The sequence below is a fragment of the Thalassophryne amazonica genome, chromosome 15 (assembly GCF_902500255.1).
Source record: "Thalassophryne amazonica chromosome 15, fThaAma1.1, whole genome shotgun sequence".
Lineage (NCBI taxonomy): Eukaryota > Metazoa > Chordata > Actinopteri > Batrachoidiformes > Batrachoididae > Thalassophryne > Thalassophryne amazonica.
The window spans coordinates 15,694,102-15,716,154 of NC_047117.1; the positions used below are offsets into that span (position 1 = coordinate 15,694,102).

A 22,053-nucleotide genomic window follows, 5' to 3' on the forward strand; every position below is an offset into this window, starting at 1 on the left:
ACAGGCCTGGACGTAGTCCCGGACGTCGGTTTCCAGGGACGCCCACCAGAAGCGCTGCTGGACTACTGCCATGGTCCTACGCACTCCGGGATGACAGGAGAGCTTGGACCCGTGACAGAAGTCCAATACGGCAGCTCTAGCTTCTGGTGGGACGTACAGTCTGTTCTTGGGGCCAGTCCCTGGGTCCGGGCTCCTTGTCAGGGCCTCCCGGACGGTCTTCTCCACGTCCCAGGTGAGGGTGGCCACGACAGTGGACTCGGGGATGATGGTCTCGGTGGGGTTCGACAGCCCCGCTTTGGCTTCTTCTTCGTGCACCCGGGACAATGCATCTGATTTTTGGTTCTTGGTCCCGGGGCGGTACGTGATCTGGAAGTCAAAGCGCCCGAAGAACAGAGACCAGCGGGCTTGCCGGTCCGGATGTACTCCAGGTTCCGATGGTCCGTGAAAACCGTGAAGGGCAACGATGCCCCCTCCAGCAGGTGTCTCCACTCTTCAAGAGCCTCCTTCACCGCGAGGAGCTCCCGATTGCCGACGTCATAGTTCCGTTCAGCTGGGGTCAACCTGCGGGAATAAAAGGCACAAGGATGGAGAACTTTATCAGCCTCCACGCTCTGGGACAGCACGGCTCCTATCCCTGAGTCAGAGGCGTCCACCTCTACTATGTACTGGCGATCAGGATCAGGCTGCACCAGAACTGGTGCAGTCGAGAACCGGCGTTTCAACTCCTGGAACGCGGCTTCGCACCGATCCGACCAGGCGAAGGGGACCTTGGTGGAGGTCAGGGCAGTCGGGGGCTAACTACCTGACTGTAACCTTTAATGAACCTCCTGTAAAAATTTGCAAAGCCGAGGAACTGCTGTAGTTTCCTGCGGCTTGTTGGTTGGGGCCAATCTCTCACCACCGCAACCTTAGCCAGATCAGGGGCAACGGAGTTGGAGGAGATGATGAACCCCAGGAAGGACAAAGAGGTGCGGTGGAACTCGCACTTCTCGCCCTTCACAAACAGCCGGTTCTCCAACAACCGCTGTAGGACCTGACGTACATGCTGGACATGAGTCTCAGGGTCCGGGGAAAAGATGAGTATATCGTCCAGATATACGAAGACGAACCGATGCAGGAAGTCCCGCAAGATGTCATTTACCAAAGCTTGGAATGTCGCGGGGGCGTTAGTGAGGCCGAACGGCATGACCAGGTACTCAAAATGACCTAACGGGGTGTTGAATGCCGTCTTCCATTCATCTCCCTTCCGGATCCGAACCAGGTGGTACGCGTTTCTAAGATCCAATTTCGTAAAAATTTGGGCTCCATGCAGGGGCGTGAACACTGAATCCAACAGAGGTAACGGGTATCGGTTGCGAACCGTGATCTCGTTCAGCCCTCTGTAATCAATGCATGGACGGAGTCCGCCGTCTTTTTTACCCACAAAAAAGAAACCAGCACCCATCGGGGAGGTGGAGTTCCGGATCAGCCCGGCAGCTAAGGAGTCCCGGATGTAGGTCTCCATTGATTCGCGTTCCGGACGTGAGAGGTTGTACAACCTACTGGACGGGTACTCAGCGCCTGGGACCAAATCGATGGCACAATCATACGGTCAGTGCGGGGGAAGAGTGAGCGCCAGATCTTTGCTGAAAACGTCAGCAAGATCATGGTACTCCTTTGGCACCGCCGATAGATTGGGGGGAACTTTGACCTCCTCATTAGCTGTAGTGCCAGGAGGAACCGAGGATCCTAAACACTCCCGGTGGCAGGTTTCGCTCCACTGCGTCACAACCCCGGACGGCCAATCTATCCGGGGATTGTGCTTCACCATCCATGGAAAGCCCAAAATCACTCGGGAGGTAGATGGTGTTACATGGAACACTATCTCCTCCCTGTGATTCCCAGACACAACCAAAGTCACTGGTTGTGTCTGATGTGTGATTAATGGAAGCAGGGTGCCATCTAGTGCTCGCACCTGCAATGGTGCCGGCAGAGCCACCAGGGGGAGCCCTACTTCCTTTGCCCATCTGCTGTCCAGCAGATTCCCTTCCGACCCCGTGTCTACCAGTGCTGGGGCGTGAAGGGTTAAATCCCCACAAAGGATTGTTACTGGGATTCGTGCAGATTTGCGGGGTTTTCCCGCGTGTGTGTTATGGCCCACCCTTAGCCCAGTTTCTAAGGACGGGCGTTGTAGTTTGACCGTTTAGGGCAGTCTTTCTGCATGTGCTCACAAGAGCCGCAGACAAAACACTCCCCGCGGGCCAGCCTCCTTTGTCTAACATTTGTTTTTACTTTGGCCCTGCTCGTGTCCATAGCCTCCTCAGCAGGGGGAGCTGTAGCCACACGGAGCTCTCTGGCAGTGAAGCGTGGGGACGACGTCACTTTGTCGGAACCGGAAGGGGGAGGGACAGCTCGTGCCCGGTCATGCCCCCCGGCCTGCTCCCGACGATGCTCGTTTAAACGGTTGTCTAAGCGTATAACTAAATCGACAAGCCCGTCAACATCCCACGGTTCCTCCTTAGCCAGTAGGTGCTCCTTAAGGACCGAGGACAGTCCATTTACAAAGGCGGCGCGGAGCGCAACGTTATTCCAGCCGGACCTCGCTGCCGCGATGCGGAAGTCGACTGCATACTCGGCTGCGCTACGGCGCCCCTGCCTCATAGACAGCAGCACGTTCGAAGCGGTCTCGCCTCTGTTGGGATGATCAAACACTTGTTTGAACTCCCGTACAAACCCAGTATAAGACGTTAGGAGCCGTGAATTCTGCTCCCAAAGCGCCGTAGCCCAGGTGCGCGCCTCTCCTCGAAGCAGATTAATAACATAAGCCACCCGGCTAGCGTCTGACGCGTACATGACAGGGCGCTGTGAAAAGACGAGCGAACACTGCATGAGGAAGTCTGCGCACGTCTCAACACAGCCCCCGTACGGTTCCGGAGGGCTTATGTATGCTTCAGGGGACGGTGGGGGGGGTTCGTTGAACGACCAGTGGAACGTCTGATACAGGCCCAGGACCGGCCAGAGGAGTGGCTGCAACAGCGCCCTGATCGCGCGCTTCCACCCTGGCGGTGAGAGCCTCCACCCTCCGATTAAGGAGGACATTCCGCTCGGTCACTAAATCTAACCGAGCCGTGAAGGCGGTTAAGATCTGCTGCAGCTCACTCAACACGCCTCCCGCTGACGCCTGCGCTCCTGGCTCTTCCATTGGCCGTTCAAGCTCGGGTTGACGCCCCTCGGAATCCATGACGATGGCCGAGAAATCCTGCTGGGAAGGTGTCGTAGCACGGACCCACAACAGGGGGCGCAAATGAACGGACAATGAGTAAGCCAAAAGGTAACAGTTTAATGTTGTGATAATACACAACGAAACGTACAATAATCTTCACAGTCAATAAACACCAGGTGACGTGTGGGCAGGCTCGAAGATAGAAGACCCCTGACGAGAGAGAAGCCGCGTCCCACACGGCTTCCACCACCAATGGTCTGAAGAACAACGGAGCCGCCAAGTCCCGAGTCCCCAGGTGGCCTCTGTCTTCGGCTGTCGACCCTGGTACTGCTGGCAGAAAGCAGAGATATGATGTGTGAGTGTGGGTCCGCACACTCAGTAATTCACAGTCCAAACACAGTTAGGAGGGAGCACCTCCACCTCCAAATCACACACACTTGTGCAGCTCCTGGTCAACCACTTATCTGAGATGGGGTGTGAGGCGAAGCCGTCGCTGTCACACCAAACGCCAATCCTCCAGACAAGGCAACACTCCAGGAAAACGGCTGTAATAGAAGTGCAGGTTAAACACACACAGTGTCAGTCAGCAGAGAAATTACCTTGGTATTGGTAGTCGATTTCTCGGCGAGGAGATGGAGTTGCAGTCCGGCTTTTATGGTGTGATGATGATGAACGAGTGACAGCTGGTGCAGGGGATGAATGACAGCTGTCACTTCTTCTAGGTCTGGCGCCCTCTCGTGCCTGGAGCCCGCACTCCAAGCAGGGCGCCCTCTGGTGGTGGTGGGCCAGCAGTACCTCCTCATCAGCAGCCCACACAACAAAAGCAAGGTAAACATCCATTAATGCCAAAAACATAACTTCTTAGCGAGGTTTCTTTGATCCTGTAATAAGGATTGGTGTTTAGTTAACCAATCAGATTAACGATGAGTGATTTGGATAAAAGAGCAGGATTCAAATTCATCAATCATGATCAAAGGTGAGTGATCAGGATCATAGATAATAAAGATTCAGCAATAAGGATCAAAGATAAGGGATGAGGATCAAATTTTTGTAGGTGGGAATCAAAGATCAGGAGGAAAGTTCAACAACTGGCTAAAAGTGGGAGTGATATTGATCAAGGAGCCAAGTCCAAGTTCAGCATTCAGGACCAACGACGAGTGATCAGGATTAAAGGTTAAATAAAGGTTCAGCAAAATCAAAGATGAATGGTCAGAATCAAAGGTAAATAATCAGAAGCATGCTGAGATTAAAAGAATAACTTAAAGATAAAAAAAAATGTAAATAGAAAGATAAACGGCTGCTGGAGGTGAATTTTCAGGTTAAAACTTGTTTTCAATGAAAATTTGTAATTGTGACAATTCAGGGGCTCAGACGGTTAACAATTTTTTTTTTATCTTTAGTGAGAGAGGCGGATTGTTTTTTATGTTTGGAGGTCTGTCAAACTTCCCATTTGTCAAATGTGAGGGATATGTGAGAGCAGCTGTCCATTAAACTAACCACTGACCCAAATGCATCGCCTGCATGTCAAACGTCTGTCATGTCAGGAAACACATTTGAGAAAAATGATCATATATTTTTCTGGATTCTCAGTCCTTGTGTTTTACGTATGAGAGAAGAAAAAACGTAAGCCTTAGAACGCACCCACAGGCTGCAGTAGGAGGTGAGTCAGCATCTAACACACCCTGTGACTAGTGCCCTTTGACCCTGTAAATAAACGCCATTAAGTTTCTTAAAGCGACAGGCTCCCTGTGTTTATGCAAACACATTTTAAAGAGTCACACCTCTAATGTCATGATGTCACTGACCTTTCTCATTTGTAAATTCCACAGCTAAGTGTGATGTTAGATTTTCCCACTGGAGCACTTGGACAGCAAAAATGTGGATGAGTACATGAGTGTGTTAGTCCATCTAAGCCAGTTTGGGTAGTAGACAATAACAAAAACAATAGATACTGCCATCTTGTAACTCACCAAAAAAACAAAAACTATATAATAAGCACAAACCATATTGTATCTGGTGAACTTTGATGCGCCAGATAACTCAAAAGAGCAACTTTGTTTTGCCTATGTAATATCGGATAGATGTGTCTGCTTCCTGCTGGATGGTTACTGCAGGAGGAATGATTGAAAATAAAAAGATGTGGTTGATCGCACAGGCAGTTTGCCTCCTGAACACTGGGCACATCATAAGGCGATGAGGTGAAACATGATATGCTCTGTTCAGCTAACAATCTAGCAACTATTGGGAAAACGCATAGAGGTGAATAAACACGAGAAGGGTCATAGTCATTCACTAAAGTAGCAACAATTAGCTTGGCCAGCCATCTCGGAAGAAGAATAGGCCAATGTTTCAAACTGAATGCCCATGTTCAGCGGTGCATCAATCTTGCGCGACTAATCGTGAAGTCCCACTTCCGCTGATGGCATCATTAAGGGCCGTTTTTTCAAAAATCTGCTTTTATCATTTCTCCTGAGTTTCTTACAGGTAAGGGGACAAGGCAAAATAATAAAGTATTAATTTGATGATTTTGTTTTTTTTTTTTTGTATTTTTGTATTTCTGAAACTTGCAGTTTGATTGCAGAAAACTGTATTTTTTTGGTTAATTGGTTTGTGGGAGCGGCCTAGGGGTATAAAGGGGCGCCAGTCTCCCTGGCTCATGGCCTGGTCGTGTTACAGAGAAGGTAACTATGATCCTTTTGTTTATTGTTATTTCTCTGTTGGTTGTAAATATTGTAAATAATTGTTCACTGTTTGTTTGTATAGCACTCCACTTTGGTTTTTGGGAAATTGAAAACACCTTAAAACATCCTGCAACTTTTGCCATCATTTATCATCCTGTACAAGAACCCCGTCACATGTGGTGTCAGAAGTGGGATGGCTAGCCGAAGGAAGAGAAAAGGACTTTGTTCCCAAAGAAAATTTGAAGAGGAGTATGCTTCTGAGGAGGAGGCAGGAGGCTCGCTCCAGGAGGGGAGAGCTGCTGCGAAACCGATGGGTGAGCTCCTGAGCTTAATAAAGGACTTTGTGGCAGGTCAGAAGGAGAGAGAGAAGGGTTTGCTAAATGAGATTCACAACCTCCGTGTGAGTCTGCACTCATCTTCCATTGCCGGATCTAAAACTGGAGTTGAGGGTCCAAGCATGGTCACTCCGAGTCCATGTTCCACACTACCTACCCCTGCTGCTCCCAGGCAACCTCAGGGTGAGTCAATGACCCTGTTTTGGCCGCCAGAGGACAACCCCAGTGGTCTGGATACGGTGCCACCTATGGAGGGGAGACCTTATGCGGTTGAGCCAAAGATACCTCCTTACCAGACTGGAGAGGACATTGAGAACTATTTGTTACGATTTGAGAGAATTGCTAAAACGTGGAAATGGCCAGAGACTGAGTGGGCCTGCCGTCTTGTGCCGCTTCTATCCGGGAAGGCCCTGGAAGCATATACAGCCATGGATGAGGAGGAGGCGCACTCTTACGAGGATCTAAAAGCTGCCTTGTTGATTAAATTTGACATTTCCCCTGAAACATACAGACAGCGGTTCCGGTGTCCCACTGTACCACCTGGGGAGACACCCATAGAAACGTACCATCAACTGAAGAGCCTCTATCGAAGGTGGGTTCATCCGGATCAGCTCACCAAGGAGCAAATCGGGGAACTCATAATTTTGGAGCAGCTTCTTCGTGTCCTGCCGCCTGATGTTCGCACTTGGGTCAGAGAACACGAGCCTCGAGCCTAAAGACGGCCTGACGGCAGCGATGCTGGCATTGCAGTACCAGAACGCTCGTCGAGGAGGACCTCCGCGCTTCACTGTCTCTGCACCCCGTTCATCTCAACACCCGGCATCTTCTCGTCATAGTAAAGAGACCAACCACGACTCTGGAGGTACACCCAGCTCTGCTAACACCCAGTCAGCAAATGGTAAGCCCCTTGTTTGCTATTACTGTCAGCAGCAGGGTCACAAGGCCTCTGTGTGTCCAGAGCACAAAGACAAGCTGACTGGGGCCTGTTATGCACCTCGTGGGGAAGGGGACCAGTGCGCTCAGGGCTTGAAGGAGCGTACCTTAAAAACTGTGACTCTGAATGGCCAGCAAGTGACTGCTCTCTTGGACAGTGGGAGTTTCACTTCGCTGGTAAAAGCAAGACTATGTAGCCGTTAACTCAATTGACTATGGCTTAAAAACTGACATTGTGTGTGTCCATGGTGATAGTCATGCTTATCCTAAGGCTGAGGTTACTGTGACTATTGACTATCAACCTTACCTTTTGACTTTTGCCGTGGTGAAGAACTTACCTGTTGACCTTGTCCTGGGAACTGACTTACCTGTGCTTTTGGACCTCTTGCGGGGAGCGGAATGTACTACTGTATGTGATGATAATGTGTTGGATGTGCCCAGTAATGTCTCCTGTCCTTTTGTTACTAGGTCTCAGACTGGCGTTGAACCCCTGCCTGACCTAGATGATGGTCTGTGTGAGGGGGGAACCAAGGGGCCTAGAAAATCAAAGCACCAACGGAGGTTTGAGAAACAGCTAATGCCAAGTGACCAGGGTGGAAAGAGTTTAAATGTGGATGAAGTGTGGAGTATGCCTGAAAATATTGCCGAGCTACAGAGGCAGGATGCATCTCTAAAAACCTGTTTTGATAAAGTTGAAGGTAATGCTAATGCTAATGTAACAGGTAAAGAGCAATTTATTGTTAGTGGTGGTATTTTGTACATTTGTGACAATGCCCAGAAATGTCTAGTTGTCCCTGCACCTTGTAGGCAGTTGGTCCTGCGTGTCGCGCACACACTCCCGTGGGCCGGGCATTTTGACCGCCACAAGACCTACTTGCACGTCAGTGCTCATTTCTATTGGCCCGGTATGTATAAAGACATAAAAGACATACAAACATATTGCACTACATGCCCCACTTGCCAAAAGACTGCTCCAAACCATAAATCAGAGAGAGCTCCCCTCCATCCACTACCTGTCATTTCCACACCTTTTCGCAGAATAGCCATGGACATTGTTGGCCCCCTTGTCAAGAGCGCTCGGGGTCACCAGTACATCTTGGTAGTCTGTGACTATGCCACCAGGTACCCTGAGGCCTTCCCACTCCGCACAATCACCACCCCTGCTGTCCTCTGTTCACTTGTTCAATTGTTTTCCAGGGTTGATATCCCAGACGAAATCCTGACCGATCAAGGGACTAATTTCACTTCTCGTCTGTTACAGTTGTTTCACAAGCAGCTGGGGATCACTGCTCTGCGTACCACACCGTATCACCCACAAACTGATGGTCTTGTCGAAAGATTTAACCAGACCCTGAAGAGGATGCTTCAGAAGTTTGTATGTGACACAGGAAAGGACTGGGACCGATGGCTGCCATTTGTTCTCTTCGCCTATCGAGAGGTACCACAGTCATCCACTGGTTTTTCGCCATTCGAACTCCTATATGGCTGGGACGTTCAAGGACCCCTGGATTTGTTGGGTAAAACATGGACTGTCTCAGAAACGAAGCCAGGCGAGCAGAGGATTGTCCAGTTTGTCTTGCAGATGAGAGACTGGCTCTCCAGCTAGGGATGAGGCTGAGGAGAATCTGAAAGAGACGCAAAGAAGGCAGAAAACCTGGTATGACCAGCAGGCCCGACACAAAGATTTTGAACCAGGACAAAAGGTTCTTCTGTTGCTCCCCTCAACTAACAGCAAGTTACTGGCAAAGTGGCAAGGCCCATACACGATCACCAGGTGAATGGGTCCTGTTACCTGTGAGATTAACCAGCCAGATAAGAGGAAGCCCCGACAAACGTACCATGTAAATCTCCTGAAGGCCTGGAAGGAATCTCCTGCCGTGGTTTCTGAGGCAGTGCTGATGATGAGACAAGTGGAAGTGGAGAAAGAGGAGAACCCCGGTGTTCCAGTAGTCACCAAACCCTCAGAATCCCTCATCACATACCTCTCTGCAGACCAAGCTGACGACCTCCTGCAGATCTTTTGGGATATGCCCTCGCTGTCTGTTGCTGAACCTGGGAGGACTACTGTGATCGAGCACGTGATTCGACTGAAAGACCAGAATCCTGTCAGAAAACGACCCTACCGTGTTCCTCAGCAGCTGGTGGCTCAGCTTCGGCAAGAAATCAAGTCCATGCTGGAGCTTGAAGTCATCGAGCCTTCAACCTCAGAATGGTACAGTCCTGTCGTCATTGTTTTCAAGAAGGATGGATCATTGAGAATCTGCATCGACTTCCGAAAACTTAACTCCATCTTGGAGTTCGATGCATATCCTATGCCACGAATAGACGACCTCCTCGACCGGATTGGCTCAGCATCATACATCACCACTCTGGACTTGTGTAAAGGTTATTGGCAGGTTCCCCTGGACATTTCAAGTCGACCCTATACAGCCTTCAGAACACCAGTTGGACTTTTCCAGTTTACTGTTATGCCTTTTGGCCTGCACGGTGCCCCTGCAACATTCCAGCGCCTCATGGACAAAGTGCTACAGGGCTGTGAAGAGTTCAGTGCCGCTTACCTGGATGACGTGGTGATTTTTAGTCAGACCTGGGCACAGCACGTCGAGCACCTGAGGACTGTCTCGGAGAAGATCCGTGCCGCTGGTCTGACGCTGAACGTGACCAAGTGTGAGTGGGCCCGTCACAAGACTCATTACCTGGGCTATCAGCTGGGAGGTGGAGAGGTACGGCTGCAGATCGATAAGGTCGAAGCTATCCAGAAGTGCCCTCGTCCACAGACCAAGAAGGAGGTGCGATCCTTTCTGGGCCTGGCTGGTTGGTATCGGAGGTTTGTGCCACAATTTGCCACTATTGCAGCACCACTCACTGCCCTAACCACAAAAGACAAGAAAAATCCTGTGACCTGGACTGAAGAATGTGAACGGTCCTTTTGTACGTTAAAGACTCTCTTGTGTTCATCTCCAGTTCTTCGCAGTCCAGATTTCAGCCGTCACTTCCTCGTACAGGTGGATGCCTCTGAGGTGGGTCTTGGAGCAGTCCTCGCTCAGGGAGAGCCAGGAGTTGAGCAGCCCATCTTGTACCTGAGCAGAACGTTGCTGCCCAGAGAGTCCAGATACTCTGTCGTCGAGAAGGAGGGGCTGGTGATCAAGTGGGCTCTGGAGAGTCTTAAGTACTACTTGCTTGGGAGGGAGTTTGATCTGGAGACGGACCATCGAGCGCTTTCGTGGATCAACTCAATGAAGGATCACAATAGCAGACTAACTTGTTGGTACCTCTCATTGCAGCCCTTCTGGTTTGTGATCCGGCACCGGCCTGGGAAGTCTAATCTCGTGGCAGACTACCTTTCCAGGTTGCCAAGACTTTGTCAACCTCCGGGAGGAGAAGGATGGTGTGACGGAGCAGCCCCGCCAAAGCCCGCGGCGCCACCTCAGACCTAACCACGCGCTCACTCGCTCATTTACCTTCATTCAGTCAACTCCCTGTCCTCCTGTGCAGTTTCCAATAATCGCCAGTCCATTTCACCACCGCAGTAGTCTTGGGTGCACACTAGGCCACTGTTAAATCCTCCATGATCCATAGTTTTGTCCAGTAACCAACTCTTTTCCAGTATCCAGCCACAATTCATGAGTCCCCACTGTCAAACCGAGCGCTGTGTTTACTTCCGGTTTTATTGCATCCAGCGTGGGACATTAGCGTCCGACGTCATCGCTGATGGCATCATTAAGGGTCGTTTTTTCAAAAATCTGATTTTATCATTTCTCCTGAGTTTCTTACAGGTAAGGGGACAAGGCAAAATAATAAAGTATTAATTTGATGATTTTTTTTTTGTATTTTTGTATTTCTGAAACTCGCAGTTTGATTGCAGAAAATTGTATTTTTTTGGTTAATTGCTTGTGGGAGGGGCCTAGGGGTATAAAGGGGCGCCAGTCTCCCTGACTCAGTTAGTCTGGGCCTGGTCATGTTACAGAGAAGGTAACTATGATCCTTTTGTTTGTTGTTATTTCTTTTGGTTGTAAATATTGTAAATAATTGTTCACTGTTTGTTTGTATAGCACTCCTCTTTGATTCTTGGGAAATTAAAAACACCTTAAAAACATCCTGCGACTTTTGCCATCATTTATCATCCTGTACAAGAACTCCGTCACAGTAACAAAATGATCTGACACATTTACATGCACTTCAGTAATGCAGCGTGGAGAAAGGACTGACAGAACAGTGTCAAGGAGCTCCATGTCTTGAAGAATAAGACAGCACTCTCTCAATCTTTCTCTCTCTCAGTAAGGAGGAGCGGCAGAGTTGTTTGATGTCCTAGTGGACGAACAGTGAGGAAATATGACATCATGCTTTTTGACCAGGAAAACTCCACTCAAATCCAGCATATATGTGTATAAACCACATAGATCACCAAGAAAGTTGACCTTTAGAATCCTTAAACAGTGCACAACACACTGAAGCACCCTTGTGTGTCCTGGCTAATTTTTTTGGACACACAACGGACTCTCTGAACTTTATGATCTGATAAAGGACGTTACGAGCCCCGATGAGACAACAGTATGTCTGTGAGTGGCAATTGCTTTTACACATAAACAGATGTAAAAGAATGAAATAAATCAGATTTATGGTTCACATGTACCAAAGAAATTGGACTACTGGGGAGGAATCAAGATGTGTCAATCCAATTTCTCATAATCAGATCATGGTGGTTAGCCAATAAAGCATATCACATTTTACTGTTTACGTGACCACTTCAATAATCAAATAACTCCAGTAATCAGGCAATCATCTGTTTTTTAGTGTGCATGTAAACGGGCTCACTTAGTAGTAATAGTAGACACAACCTACTTTATATTGAAATATTTTGGTGTAAATGTCTACATGAACCTGGATATCTTAAAAATAAATAATAAAATCCCGCCATTTTCAACCAAATTCATCTAGTGTTAAACTCGTCCAAAGCCTGAGCAGCTCCATTGTTGCATTACAATATGGAGATGACATTGGCTTTTACAATACAGTAAAACTTTGTAAAAAATGCAGTGCTGTCTTATTGTTATTATCCGAGTCCTTTAAGTAATTCAACCGCAGCACCATGCCAGCAGAGTACACACACACACCCAGGTCATGCTCATTAAACAAACAAGGTCTGAGTCTTGATGATCCAGTTTCTATCTGCAGTTTGGTTTAATTGCTCACGCGCATGACTTCTGTCCTGCCACACGTGCTCACTGCGGTGTCATTATCACTCTTATCCCTCATTGTAATCTTCGTCTCCTCTTATCACTGCTGTTGTCGCTGGGCCGACACTTTCACTCTCCAATAGATCACTTTACCTGAGAGTCAAGTTGAAAGGGAAGTGCACTGCACTAAAAAAAAAGACGTGTGCACACAACTTTAATGTGTGTATGCATTCATGCCTACACATGCAGAGGCCTGAAAGCGAATAGTTTTCAGGTGTGTCTGATCTGAAGCTGATAAACGTGCACACCAGTATGGGCGGGGAAAGGACAAACACAGCACTGACAGGGAAACAAAAATGTCCCTGCTGTGAAGTCTAGTGTTCAGACTGAAACATGGAACAAAAGTTCAGTCACACCGTACCACTTTTAGGCTCACTAACTCAGGTCATCAAATAACTTAAAAACTGACAGGAAGAGTCGTATCCAAAAATCAACAGAAATTGACATGGTTCAAACTAAAAGACACTGTAACCAGTGGCGGCGCCAAGGGGGGGCTTAAGCCCCCCCAATAATGAGCCAAGCCCCTCCTCGGCCCCCCCAGTAATTGTGCCAATAATGTGAACAACGACTGACATATTTGTGGATCTCAAATGCAGTTTTGCTCTGAGAATGTCTCAATATTGCGTAACTGAGCAAAGTGATGAATGTGTGTGTTCGGTGATTCACCAATGCTGAATCACCCTTCACAAACAGAATTTTCCGTTTTGCAAATAAACATTTATTTGTAAAAACCCACACACAAATTACAAATCAGAAATTTGTGTTTGTGGATCACAAAGCACGTGATTCTAAGTTATGTGTGTGTGCATTGATACCACATTTTAGAGGAGCATGGGTGATGAAAACATATACCTTGGTGTTTATAAAGCAATTTACTATATATTGTTCATTTCGATGACATTTTGTGGAGCCCCTCCAACTTTTACCCCAGGCCCCCCTCAGCCCCCCACAACAAAAATTTCCTGACACCGCCACTGACTGTAACAAATGACCTGCTTGTGTGTCCGTGTCTTTAAATGAAAAGGAGCTGCTGCTCACTAAGCACCTCCACTTTTTGAAGATGGGACAAATGCAGCCTGTGAACATTTCTCTTATGTTTTTTGATGAGGAATGGGCTCGAACCCATTAATTATTAGTCAGGGTCTGCAATATACAGTACTGTGCAAATGCTTTAGACACATGTAATGCATAATAAAAGCATTAAAAATTATGAACACCTGATAAATATTCAGAAATAAATGTGTGATGAATTTCAAGTTTGATGATAATCAATATGAAAACTGGGTTCTATGTGATTTTTTTAGTATATAAAAAGTCGCACCAGAGAATAAGCTGCAGAACATCAAAACTATTTTAAAACAATGCGAGTATGAATAATTCTGTTTTACAATCATTTTAATATTGCTTGATCATTTGCAGCTGTATTTGTGGGGTATTCTACTGGCCAGTACTTACAAAAATGACTATTATTATTATTATTATTATTATTATCATCATTATGGAATAAAAAAATATAGCTCACATATTCACTTTTGTTGGAACTGATTTTGTGTTGACATCCCAAAACAGGGGGTTTGGGGAGGTTGCATCAAACAATTTCAATGTCAATTCAATTTTCAATTTATTTTCATTTATATAGCGCCAAATCACAACAGAGTTGCCTCAAAGTGCTTCACACAGGCAAGGTCTAACCTTACCAACCCCCAGAGCAACAGTGGTAAGGAAAAACTCTCTGAGGAAGAAACCTCAAGCAGACCAGATTCAAAAGGGTGACCCTCTGCTTGGGCCATGCTACAAACATATATTACAGAACAATTCACGGACAAATAAACAAGAAATGCTATCAGGAAAAAGTTTTTAAATATATATTTTGGTAAACTAACATCAAAACCACATAAAAGCTTTGAGTAGGGTGGCGCAACTAAGTGCAATTAAATAACTAAATAAATGTTATGGGTTTTTTTTTTTTTGCATAATATACTGCGTTGTGCAGAGAGGTTTTTTTTTTTTTGCACAGCAGTGTTTGTGGACCTGACCTGTTCCGGTCACATGTTTGTGTCTTACCTGCTCGTTGGTTCTCTTCCAGAAGATGGCCAGAGTGAAGACGGCGGTGACCGGCGGGGCAAGGTAGCTGGTCACTGATTGGATGTAAACGTACAGCTGTCCGTTATTGGTCGACTGTAGAATGGGAATCCACACGACGCTCACAACCACCAGGATCACTGTCACAATCCTGAAACACAAGCGCACGTTTACTCAGTTCTTCAAACATGCACCAATGGAAAAACCAACTGCTGCTCTAGTTAATCTTAAAGTTCACGTTCCTGCAGCTAGTAAGGGGGGGGGGCACTGCTTTGCCCAAGAGCAGGTCTGATGGTAGCCCGACAACCGGCCTGAACTGGGCCGGATACTGGCCACCATTTAGGAGTAGGAGTTCCCACTCCTAGTGACCTGACACCTGCGTGACCTGGCGTTGGTCACGTGATGCACGATAATTAATATGGCACGATAGTTGAGGCTGACGGACTGTTTGCCATGCTTTACTTCAGAAGATCATGCAGTTGTGTTGTAAAAGTAAGTATGCGGTTGTGTTCATTTCTCTTGGAAAGTTTGAAAAATGAGGTCAGGGAATCCCTTTTGCAAATGACCAATAGGTGCGCAGCGCTCGCTCCACACCCCCAAACTTGACCAAAGTGAGGCTGACCAACGCTGACGTCAACATCTCGGACAACCCCTGGCAAAAATTATGGAATCACCGGCCTCGGAGGATGTTCATTCAGTTGTTTAATTTTGTAGAAAAAAGCAGATCACAGACATGACACAAAACTAAAGTCATTTCAAATGGCAACTTTCTGGCTTTAAGAAACACTATAAGAAATCAGGAAAAAAATTGTGGCAGTCAGTAACGGTTACTTTTTTAGACCAAGCAGAGGGTAAAAAATATGGAATCACTCAATTCTGAGGAATAAATTATGGAATCATGAAAAACAAAAGAACACTCCAACACATCACTAGTATTTTGTTGCACCACCTCTGGCTTTTATAACAGCTTGCAGTCTCTGAGGCATGGACTTAATGAGTGACAAACAGTACTCTTCATCAATCTGGCTCCAACTTTCTCTGATTGCTGTTGCCCGATCAGCTTTGCAGGTTGGAGCCTTGTCATGGACCATTTTCTTCAACTTCCACCAAAGATTTTCAATTGGATTAAGATCCGGACTATTTGCAGGCCATGACATTGACCCTATGTGTCTTTTTGCAAGGAATGTTTTCACAGATTTTGCTCTATGGCAAGATGCATTATCATCTTGAAAAATGATTTCATCATCCCCAAACATCCTTTCAATTGATGGGATAAGAAAAGTGTCCAAAATATCAAGTAAACTTGTGCATTTATTGATGATGTAATGACAGCCATCTCCCCAGTGCCTTTACCTGACATGCAGCCCCATATCATCAATGACTGTGGAAATTTACATGTTCTCTTCAGGCAGTCATCTTTATAAATCTCATTGGAACGGCACCAAACAAAAGTTCCAACATCATCACCTTGCCCAATGCAGATTCGAGATTCATCACTGAATATGACTTTTATTCAGTCATCCACAGTCCACAATTGCTTTTCCTTAGCCCATTGTAACCTTGTTTTTTTTCTGTTTAGGTGTTAATGATGGCTTTCATTTAGCTTTTCTGTATGTAAATCCCATTTCCTTTAGGCGGTTTCTTACAGTTCGGTCACAGACGTTGACTCCAGTTTCCTCCCATTCGTTCCTCATTTGTTTTGTTGTGCATTTTCAATTTTTGAGACATATTGCTTTAAGTTTTCTGTCTTGATGCTTTGATGTCTTCCTTGGTCTACCAGTATGTTTGCCTTTAACAACCTTCCCATGTTGTTTGTATTTGGTCCAGAGTTTAGACACAGCTGACTGTGAACAACCAACATCTTTTGCAACATTGCGTGATGATTTACCCTCTTTTAAGAGTTTGATAATCCTCTCCTTTGTTTCAATTGACATCTCTCGTGTTGGAGTCATGATTCATGTCAGTCCACTTGGTGCAACAGCTCCCCAAGGTGTGATCACTCCTTTTTAGATGCAGACTAACGAGCAGATCTGATTTGATGCAGGTGTTAGTTTTGGGGATGAAAATTTACAGGGTGATTCCATAATTTATTCCTCAGAATTGAGTGAGTCCATATTTTTTTCCCTCTGCTTGGTCTAAAAAAGTAACTGGTACTGACTGCCACAATTATTTTTCCTGATTTTTTATAGTGTTTCTTAAAGCCAGAAAGTTGCCATTTGAAATGACTTTAGTTTTGTGTCATGTCTGTGATCTGCTTTTTTTCTACAAAATTAAACAACTGAATGAACATCCTCCGAGGTCGGTGATTCCATAATTATCGCCAGGGGTTGTCGGTGTTCGGCCTGTCGAGCTAGTTGTTGGGCTCGTCTGATGAACCCTCTAGGTGCGAGTCATACCTGCCGACCAATAGCAGCTCTCTCTCCGAAGCACGTGGGCGGTGCTTTTTCCAGATGTCCATGGTGAAGAGGGTGGAGCTACTGTTGAAGATGGAAGTCAATGACGACATGAGCGCCGCCATCATCACAGCGATCATCAGCCCCCGGAGGCCTGCCGCACATCCACAAAAACAAAATGACCCTCATCAGAGGGGTCGCTGCATTTCTAAATAAAGATATTTGAAATAAGAACAGTATTCTCACCACTTGGCATGAGCTCAATCACCAGTTTGGGAAAGGCGATGTTGGAGCATCCCACCTCGGCTCCACACACACGCACACACTCTTCTGGATCCACACATCCTACAGAATCTGGAAGAATTCTGGTTAATTTTCACTTATTTCTGATTATAAAAAAAATTTAAATAATATTACTATATTAGTAATGATGGTCTGTACTAGGAAAATGCTAACTGCCTTCATATACCACCTAAATAGATCCTTGTCATTTGATTGGTGGTTTGTATGTCACGTGATGTTGATCATTTGTCCCATTTGCAATTTTGTTGAATTTAGCATTCAATTTTGGTTCCATACTTTTTACAGCATTGCATGCCACGAACACCTTAACGTAAAAACACGACGTATTGCGTTTGCGTGTATGCAGCAATCAAGCACTGACGGATTACGTGCTCACTAGCGGTGGGCGGATCGATTCTAATATCGATATCAGCGCTGGTATTGATATTGAACGATCCTTGTGTAAAAAGATTGATACTCAAGTTTTTTTCTTTCCCGCACGCACTGAATGCTGTGCATCAAAGTCTACTCTCTGTGTGTCACACAACACAGAGCAGCGCACCCTTGTATTGTGGTTTGTCAGCCCTCTACCTGTGATATTTTTTTAAACAAAAATGTTGATTGTGATAAAGTATTTTGTTGTCACGTACAATGTTTGGCGAAATTCTACCATAGGTCTTTTGGATCCTTTGGATCTATGAAGATTAAATATGAAAAAGTATCCGTATCAGTATTGATATTGGCAATACTGGGTCTGTATTTACTTGGTATCGGATCAATACCAAAACTCCCGGTATCGCCTCTAGTGCTCACACTAGCACTCTTGCAACCTTTAACACAGTGACGGCGCTTAGTTTAAAAACAAACATGGCGGAGTTTGTTTTGGTGACAGACGACGGTTTGAACGAGCTTATTGACAGTGTTTTTGCAAGTTGACTGAGAACAATTTTGGATTGGATTAGCTATGTGAAGTTCGTGTTGGACTGTTTGGAACCTTTTGACCTCAAAGGACCAGTGATGCACATCAAATGTAAGTCCCTTTTCTCTTGTTACCTGAGGCCATCTTTGCATCCGTCTGTCTGTCTGTCTGTCTGTCTGTCTGTGCTCAGCATACTGCCAGAGTCTTCAAATTCACAGGAAACATTCTTGGGAAACAGATCTTGGACAAGTTCAAAGATGGCTAACCATGATGTATTTTCAGAGGTTAAAAAGTCACAGTCTGTTCCAGTTTTTATGGTATGATCTCGAATGGTGATGTCACTTCCTGGTATCGCTAGCTGCTAACTTTGCTTCGTTTTTGGCTAAATATAACACCTTTCTCATATATTATGTGAAAGCTAGCAAGGAATAAACATTTCTAAAACCGAAAATGCTGTTTTTGCAACCTAATAACACATCTGAAGTGATTTAGAAGACATTTTGCTGATGTTAGCGTGCATGCTAACCTCCACTTGCAAACCTAACTTCCGGTCTTGTCAAAAGCTCATGTAGACATACACGCACGCCCTCCTGCAGGCGCCGTTAAAATGCAAATATTGTTTATAATTGATTGATTGAATGGCTTTATTGAACATGTAAAAATGGTAAGTACACAAATAGGAACTTAATAATTAATGAACAGCAAATTATAAAGAAGACAATGCTCATATGGGTGAATGTATTTTAGCATTGCATTATATTTTAGAAATTAATAAAACAGCAAATGACAAGGCTGTGTTTTAGGTGTTATATAAAACAAATAATGAATGTTTTTTCATTGATGCAATTGTAAGAATCTTTCACCTCATGAAATATTATTACCATTGCACTTATAAACATTAATCATTTGTGTACTATTGTTATTGTGGTCATGTGTTAGAGGTTAACATTAGCATATTTGGTCATGCTACCTGATGTCAATGTTAACAGCGATTGAAAGTGTCCACACAATGGATGTGTCAGGATTATGAGGGATGTTAACTGTAGTTGTCGCATTTAAGCATAGGCTTATCATCTGTTGATAACGGGACCACATATACTAATAGAACCATGGCCAGTAGGTGGTGCTGTGCGGTGAGGCTTTACATCATGGTTAGAACACCTGCCTCCCATGTTATTTACTGTGACTTTAAGATGATCGATTCACGCAGCGCAGGTTACACTGGCAAAAAAAGTAGTGGGTGTTTTTCTTCAGTGCAGCGTGTCATTTATCAAACTTGCCACCTCACCGTAACTTCAGGTGGAAATTTCACATCTGATATCTGCCATCCTGCTTAATATGTTATGACAATTATTGTAGATTATTTATACAAAATATGATTATTTAAAATAATCACGTTATCACTGTTAAACCTGTCTCCCAGTACAGATTTTGATATCAATTTCAGCCAAAGTAACATAAAAAATATAACGCAATGTTAAAACACCCTTGGCCGTATGAGCATGTAATCAATGAAAGAGTGTGTAGAAAGAATGTGACCTTTTGACCCCTTAGAATGGGCCAAGGTTAGCCATCTTTGAACTTGTCCAAGGTCTGTGTCCCAAGAATGTTCCCAGTGAATTTGAAGACCCTGGCAGTAATAGGACTGGAGTTATGCTGAGCACAGCAGACAGAAACGCAGACGTCTTTGTAATATCCGAAGGCCATATTTTGGCCTCGGGTAAAAATATATCCAATCAGGCCTGAAAGTGGGTGTTATTAGTGGTGAAAATAGTGCTGTAGAACACTGTGAGCAATCAAGAAAGTTTTAAATATGTTAAAAATTTCATGATGTTGGGATAACTCATGATTCCACAAATAAAGAAATTGGATATAACTGGTGTGCATTAGAGGAAATTTTGTGTAAAAGTAGGTGAAAGTGGACAATTTGATACAAACGCAGGAATGAGGACATGCCATATCTGAGCAGCAGCCTCTTTCTGATCCTCCTCTGCAACATGAAACTCTTTAAAAGAGCAAAAGACATATTTCAGATTTTAACAGATTTTTTTTTTTTTTTTTTGAAAAGTGTGAGAAAAACACAGCATTTTGTGAGCCTGCTGGTGCGTATGCAAAAATCAATCATACATATGTACCAGTTGGAATCGTATGTAGTCTGGTGTCATCAGGAATAATCAGTTACAGTTGTATGCAATTGGATACAAAAATAAAAGTAAGAACTGTGATTACATACGCATGTAGGCTAAGATTGTAAAACAAAATCAGACCAGATTTCCTCAATTTTGAAATTAGGGCAGAAATTGAGGCCAAATATCAGCAATAGGCGACCACTCTTACAATCACTAATTTAGTATTAGCTGTTTTGCACGGTGACATGATACAACACAATCAGGCTTTACCAGCAAAACACAGCACAATGCAGGAACACATTGCAGAACAAATGAACAAACAGTGCACACGTTACAGAGTGCCAGTATCAAGCAGGAGCTTTCAGCTACTCTTATTTAGAGTTTCAGAAACACAAACACACACCTCCACCGCACACAAAGTCCTCACTCATGGAAGTCCAGTGCACTTTGATCACAGGTCATTGTAGTTCTTTCATCTCACCAAAACACACATTCATAAATAACACAGGTGCTGTGTGGCCGTGCAACAGGACTTGTGTTTCTGTCCAGTTCTGGCGAAACAGGCGTCCATACGACATCGTGGTGTTGTGAGTGGCAGGTTTAAGCCTTACCATTGTTATAGTTTTCAAGGAAATGTCACTTTTTAAAATTAAATATTCAAATGGAACGGACCTAGTGACACTTCCAAAATCAATGTTGATCTGGGTCCCATGAGTCTGTATCTGACACAGACAGCAATAAACCTGGGTGTAAATCTGGACAGTGATCTTAAATTTGATGCTCAGATTAGGTCAGTAGTCAAGTCTAGTTTCTATCAACTTAGACAACTGGCCAAGGTGAAGCGATTTCTTTCACGGCATCATTTTGAGATTTTAATCCATGCTTTTATCACTAATCGCCTGGACTATTGCAATGCACTTTATATTGGGCTGAATCAGACACTGCTTACTCGCCTACAGATGGTGCAAAATGCTGCTGCTCAACTTTTGGCTGGTGTTAGAAGGTGCGAGCACATTACACCGGTTTTGGCCTCACTTCATTGGCTCCCAGTTTGTTTTAGAATTGATTTTAAAATTATTTTGTTTTTAAATGTCTTCATGGCTTTGCCCCGTTATATCTGTCTGACCTGCTCCATTTATACGTCCCTTCACACTCACTCAGGTCAGCTGATTTGTCACTGTTGGTTATCCCAAGGTCAAAGAGGAAGCGTAGAGGTGACCGAGCTTTTTCAGTCATTGCCCCAAGACTGTGGAATGATCTTCCTTTGCACATTAGGCAGGCTGATTCTCTCTCTGCTTTTAAATCTTCTCTTAAAACACATTTCTTCTCTTTGGCTTTTAACTCAGTTTGACACGTTTTTTTTTTTTTTAGTGTTTCTGCTTTTAACTGTGGTTTATTTATTTATTTTAACTTGCCTGTTCTTGTTGTGTACAGCGCTTTGGTTGTTGGCATTCATTTTAAAGTGCTTTACATATAAATAAATTGAGATTGAGATTGAAATGTAAGTGAACTTCGCAGAGGTGGTGTTCAAGTGGTTAGTGCGCTTGGTTTTAGTGCGGAAAGTCCCCAGTTAACCCACCCCTACCACATTTCTCCATATAAAATGGAGTTGCATCAGGAACGGCATCCGGTGCAAAATCAACAAATCAACATGCAGATCCGCCTTGGATTTGCTGTGGCGACCCCGAGTGCAAACAAGGGAACAGCCGAAGGGTCTTACTTACCAATATCAGTGAAATTTCTTATATTTCTACACAAGACTCTGTCTGAGTGAAATTTATATTTGCACACTGGTATTGCTGTATATGCAGTATTGTAAGAAACGGCGCTACAAACACGCAGCTATGCAAAGTTGCAGTT

General features: G+C 45.0%; 1 protein-coding gene across 1 annotated transcript in view; it reads right to left on the minus strand.

Moving 5' to 3' along the window:
• slc5a10 (solute carrier family 5 member 10) overlaps positions 1-22,053 on the minus strand; it is a 69,009-nt gene that overhangs the window by 6,895 nt on the left and 40,061 nt on the right. The window contains exons 10-12 of the mRNA XM_034187477.1: positions 17,110-17,217; positions 16,867-17,017; positions 14,453-14,621 (exon numbers count right to left, since the gene is read on the minus strand). Of these exons, the coding sequence (XP_034043368.1) occupies positions 14,453-14,621; positions 16,867-17,017; positions 17,110-17,217 (428 nt within the window). The remainder of the gene's footprint in view (positions 1-14,452; positions 14,622-16,866; positions 17,018-17,109; positions 17,218-22,053) is intronic.